The sequence below is a fragment of the Bombyx mori genome, chromosome 19 (assembly GCF_030269925.1).
Source record: "Bombyx mori chromosome 19, ASM3026992v2".
Classification (NCBI taxonomy): Eukaryota; Metazoa; Arthropoda; class Insecta; order Lepidoptera; family Bombycidae; genus Bombyx; species Bombyx mori.
Window position 1 is genome coordinate 2,052,304 of NC_085125.1, and position 14,563 is coordinate 2,066,866.

At 37.4% G+C, this 14,563-nt stretch overlaps 1 protein-coding gene across 1 annotated transcript in view; it reads left to right on the top strand.

Annotated features, from left to right (window-relative positions):
* The first annotated feature begins 2,849 nt into the window (after positions 1-2,849).
* Positions 2,850-14,563, top strand: part of LOC101740281 (guanine nucleotide exchange factor subunit Rich) — a 46,576-nt gene continuing 34,862 nt past the window's right edge. The window contains exons 1-10 of the mRNA XM_038017599.2: positions 2,850-3,160; positions 7,695-7,802; positions 7,933-8,082; positions 8,271-8,454; positions 9,424-9,557; positions 11,372-11,463; positions 11,705-11,821; positions 12,239-12,395; positions 12,664-12,777; positions 14,249-14,512. Of these exons, the coding sequence (XP_037873527.1) occupies positions 3,020-3,160; positions 7,695-7,802; positions 7,933-8,082; positions 8,271-8,454; positions 9,424-9,557; positions 11,372-11,463; positions 11,705-11,821; positions 12,239-12,395; positions 12,664-12,777; positions 14,249-14,512 (1,461 nt within the window). The 5' untranslated portion in view covers positions 2,850-3,019. The remainder of the gene's footprint in view (positions 3,161-7,694; positions 7,803-7,932; positions 8,083-8,270; positions 8,455-9,423; positions 9,558-11,371; positions 11,464-11,704; positions 11,822-12,238; positions 12,396-12,663; positions 12,778-14,248; positions 14,513-14,563) is intronic.

Genomic DNA, 14,563 nt, shown 5'->3' on the forward strand with positions numbered 1-14,563 from the left:
ATGCAAGTACTCGCCGTTAGCAAAACGAGGACAGCCAGAAACGATATGTCTAATAGACTCTCCCGGACGGTGGCATGCCCGACAAATGTTATCTGTCCCATCCTTTAGTATATATTTCCGGCAGTTGTTCGTCGTGATAATTTCAACCAAATAATTGCAAAAATATTATTATTATTATTTATTTAAAATCTTATTAATTACATAATATTATTTAAAAAATATATTAAATATACAATTTTTAAAAAACACTATATAAAAATAGATTGCCGCTGATGGCGGTGTCTACGACACAAGCCACCAGTGGTTAGGACTCCAGAGTGAGAAACCTCCTCACAATGCGTGCAGTATCGAGGATAACTGCTTTCTGTATTAGGCCCCTAACCCAGCTGGATAACGAAAGTTTCATAAGATGTTGACCGAAACTTTTCGCTATCAAGCCGTGTACTATTATTATTATTATTAATTGAATTCATCAACCTGTAACCCTTTATCCAATTCATCAATCAAAAATTAAAAAAAAAAAACGTCCGACGTGCAGCATGGAGACGTGCCTCGTGCGATCACGAAATGGAAAGTTCACTGCGTGCACGGTGTAACTCTTCACCTTCGCTTCGTAGAGTCGTTAAATGCCTGCGTAACGTGTTATAATTCGGTAGAAATGTCAATTAATGTCAAACGTTACACGTTCCGTTGATATAACATTTCGCAAATACCGATCGGTTCTGTTTATGTCAAGAAACAAAATCATATATACACATTAAAAGACACGAATCTCGAGAACGAATTGCGGCGTGTTGGCGTGATGTTTAATACAAACTTGTTTCAATGTCACATATTTTGACCCTGGAATACCCCCTCTGCCCCCCTGGACCCCTTCTGCTACCAGCGAATAGCTTTTTCTTTACCTTATCTCCTAAGGAAAAGAAAAAAGTATTTTGGCGCATATATTTGTTTTTTAACGTTCTCGATAGCGTAAAAGTTAACCCAGCTCTGTATGCAGTTCGAACAGCGCCCCTAGCGGCAAATGTAGGCAAACGATCCAATTCCATAAAAATATGAGCTAACTTTTACGCTATCGAGAACGTTTAAAAACTCACAGTATGACAGTAAGCGCACTGAACTGTTGCCCCTTTGTTTCACAATTATTTTCAACGTTTTACGAATATGTTTTACGAAAATCACGTAACATTTATTATTTTATGGATGGGCATCGTGGATTGCGTAAATAGACAGTTATTTCAATTAAACGCACTTTATACTACCTCGACCTAAAAAGGATGTAAGTCAACGTTTTTTTAAACCTAAAAAAACAATTGTATAGTTATCTTTATACAGTCGTAATATAAAATATTTGAAAGCTTAGCTTATGTAAAAATAGTATAAAATTTATTATTTGTATTTTTTTTTCGGTTTTCGCTAGTTGCCGGTATTTTTATAGCCTTAATTTGCAAATAAGCACAATATTATGGTAGATGACGCGTGGCAATTGATACTCATGAATATACCAGCACCAAGGGCTTACAGCTGAACCACTACGTACTATTTCTGTTTTCAAATTTTATTTGAAGTAGGTTATCTTATAGGACTCGAGAAACCCCATCGAGAGGAGTTCATTCTAAAGCAGGAATAAACATGGCAAAAAATATCATTGGAAACGAACTGTGAATGAGTGTATGGGATGATTAACGGCGAAAGGAAAGATCTTCCACAGAGCGGGTGATATTTGCTCGGTAGACCGACAGTCCGAATGCTGTTGTTCGGAACTTGTATAAATGCAAGCTTATCTTGAAAATGTCGTAAGCGAGATTCAGGCGTCTGTCAAATATCTTGCGTTGTATGATGGCTACCCGCCCCAAGTGTCTCCAGGGGAGTGTGAATGAATTCTGCTCTGGCAATGAGTGATGAGTTCAAAACTCAGAGAGAACCTTCGTAGCCCCAAAGAGTCATAGACAAGCATATTTCGAGCGTTCTCATTTCTCAAAGCGGAACGAGCGCGCAACGAACACGTGATGCATGCGCAGCGAATTCGTGGCGGACGCGCAAGAAAATCGTCGCCAATAGCAGCAGAGACGCCATTTTGTAGGTAGGTATATTGTCTTGTACAAGCCCCGGCCCGTCCGCCCCGACTCACTTCAGTCCGTATGTCTTCATGTCTTAAGTCAGTTTGTATCAGATGCAACAATTTATAAAATATAGATCTTGACATTCGCATGTAGGAGAGCGAAATTATTTTCGATTATTTTTTATTAATTTGCAAAAAAACACAAAGTAGTGGCTCTTCTCTTCCATTCGATTTAATTGATAATGGATCCTCTCAATTTCGTTGATGCCTTCGTTTTCGTCTTCTCTGGCGTCTTCGAAGTAACAAAGCCAACAGCAGTGTTTCTTCGTCGGAATCCATAGGTTCCGAACAATTTATTTTAATTCAGGACCTAGTTAAAATTAAGTTTTGTGCTTAACAGTATTAAAGTTTTTACAAATAATACTTTAGTCATTCATGAGCATAGAAACTTAGTCTGCGAATCATTGAATATACGTATTTATTACGAGGACTTAGGAAGTAGGTTAAAATCTACTTAAAAAGATTCGAAACGTGAGGCTTCAAAGTTTTTTATGGAGATAAAATGGATATATCATTTTCGTCGTTTCGAAAAAATAAAAAAGTAATCAACATGCAAATTCTAAGAATCTAATGCTTATTTTAAATCAAAATTTTAATTAACCATCAGATCCATTTACTTTGAACTACGTTTGCATTAAAATGCTTTAGTCATGAATTTTACCTTTTTTCATATTTGACAATGACAAATTCATAAGTCACAAATCGTAACAAACCTGTCAAAAATGACAAACCCACGAAGTAAGACAGTGCTGTGTTGACGAATGAATGAAAACGGGTTTAAAAATATAAATTAATGAAAACCCTTAATAAATATAATTTAAAATCTTCAAGCCATCTTCGATTAGAGCCCCTATAAATTAATAAGTGCTGTGAATGTACAAATGTCAGTGAAACAAAATGTATTTTCCGATTGGTTGGCCAAAAGTTTTGAAGAACCTAACTGATGATAATCAAATTATTAAACAGATCGTGTCAAATAGAGACAAAGTACTGTTCGCAGTGCTTACGGATGACTGTCTCATGGTATGGTTCTGTAAGGTATGTTAACGGTATTTTATTAATTAGTAATGTCATTTTGTAAAATTCAGGAATTGTGGTTTTCTTACATTCGCGAGAGACCATACTCATCATTAAACGCATATTTAAACCTGTACTAACAATTATTCGCTAATCGAGTTTATGAATGAAATAATTTTGTTTACTTACAACTTCTTTGTTTACTTATAAATAGAGTATTGAAAACGTTTGTTTGCTTTTACTAATAATGTTAAACACAAGCAAAATATTACCATTTTATGATATATATAAGTATTGTGTTATCATAAATTAGATGAGAATTAAAAAAAAAGCATAAACACAATTAAAAAAAAAAAGATTATAGATACAAATATTTCTGTTTATCACATGCCATTGAGATGTATTGATAAGTACTTAACTGAGTACTGAACAATCACAGGACATTTACCCTTTATGTAAATAAAATTTTTTTCACATCCACTATATCTTAATTTCTTAATCTTGGAAATGAAGGATATGAAAGATAAATCTGCGAATGATTGTTGGGATGAAATGGCAAATAGTGTCAGGAAGACAGCTAAGGCTGTGCTCGGCGAATCAAAAGGGAAAGGTATAATTGACAAGGATACATGGTGGTGGAATGAGAATGTACAGAGAGAATTGAAAGAAAAGAAGAATGCATTCAAAAAGTGGCAACTAGAAAGAGGTAATGAAAGTGAGAGGCAAGCTAGGAAGAATGAGTATAGAGAATGTAAGAAAAAGGCCACTAAAGCGGTTGCTATGGCCAGGTCTGACGCTCAGAAACGGTTGTATGCCGCTTTAGATGGACCTCGTGGACAAAAGGAACTTTACCGTATTACAAGAGCTAGAGAAGAAAGAGCGAAAGATATTAAGCATGTCAGATGTATGAAAAATGAGACAGGTAAAGTTTTAATGAGAGATGACGAAATAAAAGAGCGCTGGAAGATATATTTTGAAAAATTAATGAATGAGGAGAACGACTGGAACAGAGTGATTAATAGGAAGCCAGAAAACGTCGGACTTGTGAGTGAGATTAGTATGTATGAAGTTAGAGAAGCAGTGAGAAGTATGAAAAGCGGAAAATCAGAAGGACCAGACGGTATACCAGTGGAAGTATGGAAGATACTGGGAGAAGACGGATATAAGTGGCTGACTTTATTCTTCAATAAGCTGCTGCAAGAAGAAGTGATCCCTACGGAATGGAGCATCAGTATGCTGGTGCCCATATACAAAAATAAAGGGGATGTGCAAGACTGTGGCAGCTATCGGGGAATAAAGCTTATGTCTCATAGTATGAAAGTTTGGGAGAAAGTGATAGAAAAGCGATTGCGAGATGAAAGTGAGATCACCCAAAACCAGTTCGGGTTCATGCCTGGTCGCGGGACAACGGACGCCATATTTGCACTACGCCAAGTGTGCGAAAAACATCGCGACGTGCACAGGAATCTGCATATGGTGTTCGTTGATCTAGAAAAAGCGTACGACCGAGTACCTAGAGCAGTTTTGTGGTGGGCATTGAATGAGAAAGATATACCTGGTAAGTATGTGAGGTTAATCTGTGCCATGTACAGTCGAGCCAGGACGTATGTACGAACCGCCGCGGGGAATTCCGACGAGTTCAATGTGGCAGTGGGCTTACACCAAGGGTCTGCACTAAGTCCCTATCTCTTCCTGCTTGTGATGGACGCCTTGACATCGGAGATACAGGAAGAGCCCCCTTGGTGTATGCTGTTTGCCGATGACATAGTGCTCGTCGGAGAAAACGGGCTCGAGGTCCAAAACATACTGGAGAAATGGCGATGCAAGTTGGAGAGTGTTGGCCTAAAAATCAGCAGATCGAAAACCGAACATCTGTTCTGTGATTTTGGCGGTCTCTCCAATTTTACACCCATTTCCCTCGACGGAACACCTTTGCCAGTATGTCAAGACTTCCGATACCTAGGGTCTGTTATCCAAAGCGACGGTGAACTGGATCGTACTGTGAGGCACAGAATTGACGCAGGATGGATGAAATGGCGGCAGGTCACGGGCACCATATGTGACTCGCACATCCCTCTTCCCCTAAAAGGGAAGATATATAAGACCTTAATAAGGCCTGCCGTCTTGTATGGATCAGCTTGTTGGACAACGAAAGTGGCGGATGAAAGGCGATTGCATGCAGCAGAGATGCGAATGTTGCGATGGATGTGTGGAGTAACGAGAATGGATAGAATACGGAATGAATATGTTAGAGGAAGTCTGAAAGTGGCACCTGTGACAGAGAAGCTGAGGAGTGCACGTTTGGGATGGTATGGACATGTGATGAGACGGAATGAAAATGAGGTTGTTAAGAGAGTGTTAACTATGAATGTGGAAGGATTTAGAGGAAGAGGTAGACCTAAGAAGAAATGGATGGATTGTGTGAAAGACGATATGGGTAGGAGGGGAGTGAGCGAAGAAATGGTATATGATAGAAGAGTATGGAAGGAGAAAACATGTTGCGCCGACCCCAGGTGACTGGGAGAAGGGCAGGATAATGATGATATATCTTAATTTCTGTAAATACTAGAAACAGAACCATTGCCATGGGGTAGTAAGAACATGGAAAATAATAACCTCATTTACGAATCAAACTTGTGCCACATCAGTTAAAGATTATAGTATAGAAGAATAATTTGCCCATTAAAGTTGCACCTTTAGAATTATAAAGACTCATTTTGAAATTTTTGGATTTAGACTATAATAAAAAAATGGACCTAGAATGACCCCTTCCAGTGCCTCTTAATAGTCTTATCCATCGGTCTCTTTCACTCAGTCCCCTTCCTCTGTGTTTCTTGGGTTTGAAAAGGTTATTCAATGTTTTCCAAAAAACACATTTTTTGGGTTAAGTCTCTATCTAATGTGTGGTGTGGTGTTCATGAAAAATAACATAAATACATATCGACGCTTGAAAGGCAAACGTGACTAAGCGACAATAACTACTTTGTACATAAATGATAGGCAATAACCATATTCGATGCCCAAAAAAAATATATTTTTAGGTCTATTAACATCATTTCAATCCTACAGCTACTAGCTAGATTCTACTACAGTTAGATTCGTTAAAATAAATTTTGTTTTCAGCTATTTCAACTTTAAATTAGTCTACTGTAAAGTTCACGCATTGTCGCTTAGTTAAGTTTGCCTTTCAAGCATCGATATATACTTTACATTGAGACTAGTGATATCGGTTCCATTTTAGATATATATGGATATTTACATGAAGATCATCAATAAATGTTTTCCCAAATCAAATGACGCAATCTCATCACCATATTAAATATATTATTAAAAGAATTATTTTTTAACCATTCATAAAGAAGATTCAAAACCTAGTAAACAATCCAACCTGCAAAAACTGAAGATGATACTGTTCAGGTCTTTAGTTTGTGTAAAGTCACCATATGTATGTGTTGAGTAGTCTTGTCTATATCTATACTAATATTATAAAGAGGAAAGATTCGTTTGTTTGTTTGTTTCGAATAGGCTCCGAAATTACTGGATCGATTTGAAAAATTATTTTTCCATTAGAAGCCGACATTGTCCCTGATGAACATAGGCTACTTTTTTGAATTTTTTTTTTTTTTATTTTTTTTTTTTTTGGTTTCATGTGTGTTTTAATGTTTCCGAAGCGAAGCGAGGGCGGGTCGCTAGTCGTAGATAATCTTAATTAGCAACCAGCAAGAACACATTTGATTGATTAAAGCCATTGTGTTGAAGCACTCTACGAAAACAATTGGAAGCAATCAACCATATAACCTTCAAGCAATCAAACATATATTTTTTCTGCCATGTACCATCCAGCTTTGGAATGAACTCTCCTGGACGGTACTTCCCAAGTGCTATGACATGTCCTTTTTTTAAATGAGGCTTGCGAAGAGTACACAATAGTAAGCAGCGGCTTGGCTCTGCCCTTGGCATTGCTAAAGTCCATGAGCGACGGTAACAGCTTACCATCAGTAGGGGCGGATGCTCGTGTGCCTAAAAAGGCAATAAAAAAAAACACGTGTGGCACTCGCGGACTGCCGCGGTAAAGCTATTGCATAGCGTTTTTTATCAACTTATGCAATTGTAATTAGACAATAATAATTTAATATTAAAACAATAATAAAATAAGGCAACACTATATTTATAAACATTAACAAAAGCAAACCATTAACTGTTCCCTTCACACTCATAAGCTAGACCACGCGTGAGAGAGATGGGCAAACTTTTCATGATGCGCAGGCAGTGCGACATCACGCTGCGCGCTTATTCACAAACTACACAAGCGCAACGTGTGAATGTGTTGAACGCGAACTACATGATAGTGGGGGGTGTTAGCTTTTATTTTCGTTACGAAATTTCTTTATTCGATCGCCGCACTCAAAGCCCGTTATAAAAGCTATTCAATAGCTTAATAAATAAAAAGAGTGTTGTCATTATATTAACAAATTATGCTATAAGAAATAAATATAAATATATATAATAAATAAATATAATAAGTATAATAAATGCATTTACTGCACTTTTTCAGCCGACTCTACCAATAGTTTACCACAAAAGAAGTACAGAATCATTGCAAAGACTTGGTGTTAATGTTGGTGTCGAATGGAAACCAGATTCATCTATGATATGTATTTCAGTAAGTAAAACTTTTTATGTTAATACCAATTTTTTGATATATGAATTTTATTATTTGTTTTGAGTATATGAGATGTTGAAATATGACGTCTTTATTTAATTTGTATCCATGAAAATAATTCACGTTTCAGACATCAGAAGGCCACCTTATTCTCTATAACGTAGAGACGCTCAGTGATCAAACAGCATACCAGCAGTTTGATCCTCCAACAGCAAGTCTCCGACGAGACTCAGCTGAGCTTTTTGTTAAGGAAGTAATACCATCACTTAAAATATCATTGGTAAGTTTAAGATTTTATAGCTTATTGTGACCACACAGGTAAAAACTTGAATTAAAATACAAAATATTCAAGTATAATAAAAAAATCGAAAAGATAAATGAAAATGCCAGTATGAATGTGGTCTCTCTCATCAGTAAGTACTCATTAAACAGAGCTAAAAAAATCTTAAAATCCCGTTTGGTTTTCAGTTCAAAGAAATCTTAGTATGGGATGGTCAGATCACCCGAATGTGTTGCATATCTGGTACAGAAATCCTAGTTTGTACTACACGAGCACATCTGTTAAGGTACAGATGGGACGGTACACAGAACCGCGATTACTGTTTGGACTTGGGCCGTATACCATTCTCTATAAATCAACAGGTTTCTAAAGGTATGTCTAAATTATACTGGGTTTTAATTGTTGACCTAACTTCATGAGTGAAGTCAGTGCTTCTATACTATATGTACACAAGAAATGGACTGTCTAAAAGCTTGAATACGAATTGCCAGTAACATACGGTACTAAATGACACCATAATGTGGTTGATGCAGTAGGAATATCTGGAAACATGAGACTAACTGCTTAAATGACTATCATTTATTATATGAAACACTAGGGTGGTCCTTATTTAGGGTTTATCCGAAAAAAAATTCACGATAGTTCTGAATTTTGCGGTAGGTAGCGGCTTGGCTCTGCCCCTGGCATTGCTGAAGTCCATGGGCTACGGCAACCACTCACCATCAGGTGGGCCGTATGCTCGTCTGCCTACAAAGGCAATAAAAAAAAAGAATCGGTTCGAAATCTATTAAAAAAAATTCGTGCCAAGCTATAGCTCTTAAGTGTAATTTTAACCCGGCCCCCCGATTACCTAACTTTTAAATAGAAATAGCAGGGGAAAAAACCTGTTATTACTTTGAAATTTTTTAAGTCTTGAACGGATGAACAATCTTTAAAAAAATCTCGTAGACAACGCTTTACAAAAAAGGTCTATGATTTTTTGCTAACTCTAACGGTTTCTGAGTTATTTAAGGTCATAGTTGAAGCTTAAGTTAATTTTACCATTTTTCTACTTCTACTGTCGTTTAATGATTTAAAAATGAAAAAGAAGTTGTAATTCATAATTTAGTTGCCTTTTTTTTAACCTTCACGCATGCTCTAAAATGTATTCAATTTCTCAATAAATAATATTTGTATTAAAATAATCAAGGTACAAAAAAATTCTGTTCACCACAGACGAACTTCTAAGAACAGGTATAACATTCTCTGTCGGACATCTCTATTATTATCAGCGACACGCCAAGATCTCTATCGATAAAGCGATATGATGTAATTAAATTTCATATCGGTTTTTAATTGCAGCCGAACCGATAATCGAGGATAACACCCACGTGAATGACATAGAGTACTCTCCTCTTGTCTGCGGCTTTGGTATAACACTCAATGATGGCAGAGCAGCGTATCTCACCGCTCCCAACCTCAAGTTCGATCCTAATGTAAGTAAACATTAAAGTAACTCATAACTTTTTTTAATTTTTTTTTCATTTTTTTATTGTTTATTTATTAAATAATAAAGAAAGCTTTGTAGGCAGCGGCTTGGCTCTGCTCCTGGCATCGCTGAAGTCCATGGGCGACGGTAAACACTCACCATCAGATGGGCCGTATGGTCGTCTGCCTACAAGGGCAATAAAAAAAAAGGTTGTGATAATTAACAAAATTTACCTGAGAGCATTTTAGCTTTAGGTAATTAAATGATTAAACAAGAGTAAACCTTATATGATATCTTATATGATATATGATATTACTATACACAATTAAACCTTATGTGATATATGTATCGAATGTTATAGTCCCACAGGATCCATTAAGAGTCACAGTCTTAAGAAGTTAAGTCGTCAGTCCTCTTGTCTCTTATTAATTTTTATTTCTTTGTGTGTTTGTTTGTGTTGTGAATATTTAAGATACTTTTCAACTGTGGTTGGCATGACTTAGTAATATAGAATAACTCAAGATACAGAACTGTACTGTGCTAACTGTGAACTTTACTATTTCTTATGATAATTATTACTGCATTCTGGAATTTCAATTTTTTATTTGTTCGTAAACCCACTACAGGTTCATTCTTAATTAATACCGTCATGCCCTTATAAAATGTTAATTTAATTGTTATTTACTTTATATTTTATTTGTATTAAAATAAGAGATCGGATAATCGCATACAGACCTAAAGTTCAAGTGATGGTTATAATGAAAGTATTTAAAAAAAGGCACAGTTTTTGCTTTTTTTATTAATCAAATTTCTAAAGGAAAAAAAAGGAAATATTTCATAAGCTATCCTTAAGAAATAAATAAATCGTACAAAGTTGAATAAAAAGATTTGGGTAAATTTAGGTTTTTTAATTTAGTACACCACACCTTTCCTTCACACCCTACATATACATATAGTTCAATGTGGGGTTCAAATTTATTGTATAGTCCGATATTCGACTAGACTAGCAAACTCGAGATTTTATTTTCAATAAAAATCTGTTCTCAGAATCCCTAATATGTCAGACGAAAATTACTTTTAGGTAAATATGGATCTGATTATCCGATCTCCGATTATAATAACCAACAGTTAAAAGGTATTTCAAAATCTATTATTTATATTTCTTTTTAAAGTAGTTGACGATATGGTAATATTATTTGTTATGTGGCAGTCATTATTGGAAACTGACGTTTTGGTGAGAACCGTTTGGGATTTTGTATCCGTTTTGATAAGTAGGGGATTGTTTTGTGTATCACTGCTAATTAAAAAAACTACAATGTAATATCAATGGACGATGAAAGCCTAATTTAAAAGTAATAGCCAAATAATATGAAGGATTGCTAGTTGACTGCACGTATTTTGTTTAACTAATTTATTGAAACAATAAAATTGTGTTATTTGTAATCAGTTCAGTGTTGCTACTTCTGAAGAAAATCTTTAGTAGAATTGTTATTTTTTTTTCTTCTTATTAATACATCTCATGCATTAGCACTCTCACTTTATCTATTTGTATGAATATAGAAGCTATAAAGTCAATGTAAATTCAACCTAATGTCGATGCTGATAAAGTTCATTTGTTTGAAATCAAAATTACAAATATCTTTACAAGTGTATAAGGCTAGCATTATTGATGCGACTTTTAGTCGAAGCGTTACAATCTCGCTTAGAAACCTTAAAACTATAGAAAAAAATCCAACCATCTTAAGTTGACCCTTATTTATCAGTCACAGAACTATCTCACAGTAATTTGCAATGAACAGGTTACATTTGAATTTTTTTCAGGCAGTCCAGGGTATTTGGGCCCAGGGTATCGATGATGCGACGTGCACTAGAGTCAATCACAAGTTTAGGCTCATCGCCATCGGAAGACGGAAGTGAGTTGAATCGGATTACTGTATTTTCTTATGAGACGCCCAACTAGAGCTCAAAAGAGAGTTCTTAGGGGGGAAGGGTGGTAGAGTTATGTGATATCTTAGTGGGTTCTTTATACCCTACCTAGAGTCAATAAACCAGTAAAAGTTTTTTACTGATTTTTGTGACGGATGGGAAAAATCTTACCACTGCAGGAGAGCGGTGGTGTCAGTCAATGAAATGCGAGGCTTTGTAATATTTCAGTTCTCAAGTGGAGGTGTTCACGATAGACGAGGCGACTGGCGGACTGGAGCTGTCGCATACGATGGTGCTCAGCTCCAAGGACTTTCCCGGCGACCCCGGACCAGTCAAATGCATCAGGTATTTGACAGATGTCTGAATCTCACTTACGACATTTTCAAGATAAGCTTGCATATATACAAGTTCCGAACAACAACATTCGGACCGTCGGTCTACCGAGCAATATCACCCGCTCGGTGGAAGAGCTTCCTTTCGTCGGATACCTACAAACTGGTGACCTGCGACGGAACAATTGGAGCCTTCACACTTCCTCATAAGCGCATCAAGAACTTCGACTACCACAGTTCCCGCACTATAAAAACAAGTCATCAACAGTCGTCCCACAGCATTGCAGCTTGAACAGGTCCATCGCAGCCGACTCACCGCGTTTCCTGGTCCTACGACACATACCTTCACTACATCATCACGCCACTACAGTCCATCGTGTATTCGTATGAAGTGGTGTTCACTTAGATGAAGTAATGGTCCATTGCGCAGGTGGACGGCAGACGGTCGCACCGTGGCAGTGAGCTGGTCTCGCGGCGGCGTGTCGGCGTGGAGCACGTTCGGGGCGCTGCTGATGTGCTCCCTGGCCTGGGACTACGGGCTCAGCCAGGACCTCGGCAGACACGACCCCCTGCTCGTCACCAGTATGGTAATACTGTTACTTTTTTATTCCTACTTATTCTAGTAACTTTGAGGGTTTTTTTTATTGCTTAAATGGGTGGACGAGCTCACGGTCCACCTGGTGTTAAGTGGTTACCGGAGCCCATGGACATCTACAATGTAAATGCCGCCACTCGCCTTAAGATATGAGTTCTAAGGTCTCTGTATAGTTACAACAGCTGTCCCGCCCTTCAAACCGAAACGCTTTACTGCTTCACCGAACCGAACTTCATACTGAACTGTTGCGTTCTGCGCAGGAATGGGCCACGGAGGGCTACCAGCTGTGGATGGTGAAAGTGGAGAACGATTCCAGAACGAATCTCATACAGTTGGACTTCGTGAAGAGTCCGCTAAGCGTCAACCCGTGCATGGTGAGGGAATGTTTTATTTGTACATCAACGTTCCGACTGCGTTACCTGCATGAGCAGTCGAGATGCTTAGTAGATCGGTCTGGGTCGTACCTGGTCCAGAGATTATCCATTGCCATACAGGGTGGCAATGCTGCTAGCGTAATGGGTACTTTCGGGCCGGGTGCGATCCAGAGTGGGTTTTTTGACTAGCCGATGCCTACCCGCGCATTGCTGATAGCGTGGACCTATGTGTTGCTTATGACGACGCTTGTAGCTGAACGTAAGTATTGTACTTTTTGACGAAGCATGTTGCTGATAGCTCTGTATAATGATATATTATAACATATTCTATAATGATATATTGCGGATAATAATAATTATGTACTTTTAGGTTATTAAACTACCTCGCATTTTGATTTATATAAATAAAATAATTTAATTAGTAGTAGTAAATTCGATAGTTGTTAGCGCGGTGTTCAAGTGTAGACTACACATCAGTCGTTTGTGATCACGACAATTGTAAAGTAGACGAAACTTTATAAATAATTAAAGACATGCGTGGATGAAGGGGATATGATAGAATTTGTTAATTTTGAGAAAACGGACAACAAACTTTTGTTACTTGTAATTTTTATTCGTACATAACTCCTTCCTACAATTTCTTAAAATGGCTTTTAAACTGGGAGTTTTAAGGTCTAATATGGTTTATAGGCACATAACACCTGTAAAAATTCATAAATCTTAAAATGGTACTTAACCCCTTCATCCACTCATGTCTTCACTTAACTCTAGATCAAACCGTTAAAGTATTTGTAATCAAGAATTATTCTTCAAATAACTCGAACAATACTCACTCAAATAATATAGAAATAGATGAGTTGGGTAAAAACATTTATGAACGTAGACTAATTTGAACGGTGTTAGCGCTTTCATATTTAATCGTTTTTAATTTTCTCTCTTCTGTACAGACAAATTTTGCGGATACTATATAGTATAAAAGTGGTAGATAGTACAGCTGTTATAAATTCCTCCTGTTGGAATAGATTGACTAATTATTAGAAATAAAACGGATATCAGGTAACTATCCGTTATCCGGCCGGATATCAAATCAGTATAGTAAATCAGTATCCGGCCGGATTTCGGATAGTAAAATTTAAGAAAATCTCATGGTTATACAAAAGGCAAATAATACCACAATAGGTTATGGATAACTTTTATTTTTATAATCGCACGTCAAAAGTGATTGTTTTATTACTTAGTTTGTTTAATACTCAAAATTAACAAGTGGCGAATCGTGGTGAATGAATATCAAATCGTCGTCGCGATCTCCGTTACGTGCGACAACACCCGGACGCGGACGAAAATTTCCGAAAGAGAAAAATTCCGTTCCGGCCTCACAGCTTGCCGAATATTCGGTATCTGGTATCCGGCTAAACCACTATTCGTTTCATCTCTACTAATTATATTGTATTTTTATAAATTCGTATTGCAGAGCAACCAGCGCCACCTGTACCTGCAAGCCGACGACAAACTCTACATAAACATAGAGGACAATCTCACGAAGCGCACCAAGATCCCGATAATCGACTCCTCGGCGGACTCTTACCAGACGGAGAACGGGTACCAGGAACCCGCGGCCCTGGACTACGAGCCCCCCAGCAACTACAAGGAGTTCGTCGACGACAACGAGTGCAGGAAGCAGTGGATCGTGCTGCCGCTTCCTGCCACCTACATAGCCACTAACTGGCCTCTGCGGGTAGGTGCTCGTGAACTGTAGTCGCATTTAACAATATTGTGGTTTGGCGGG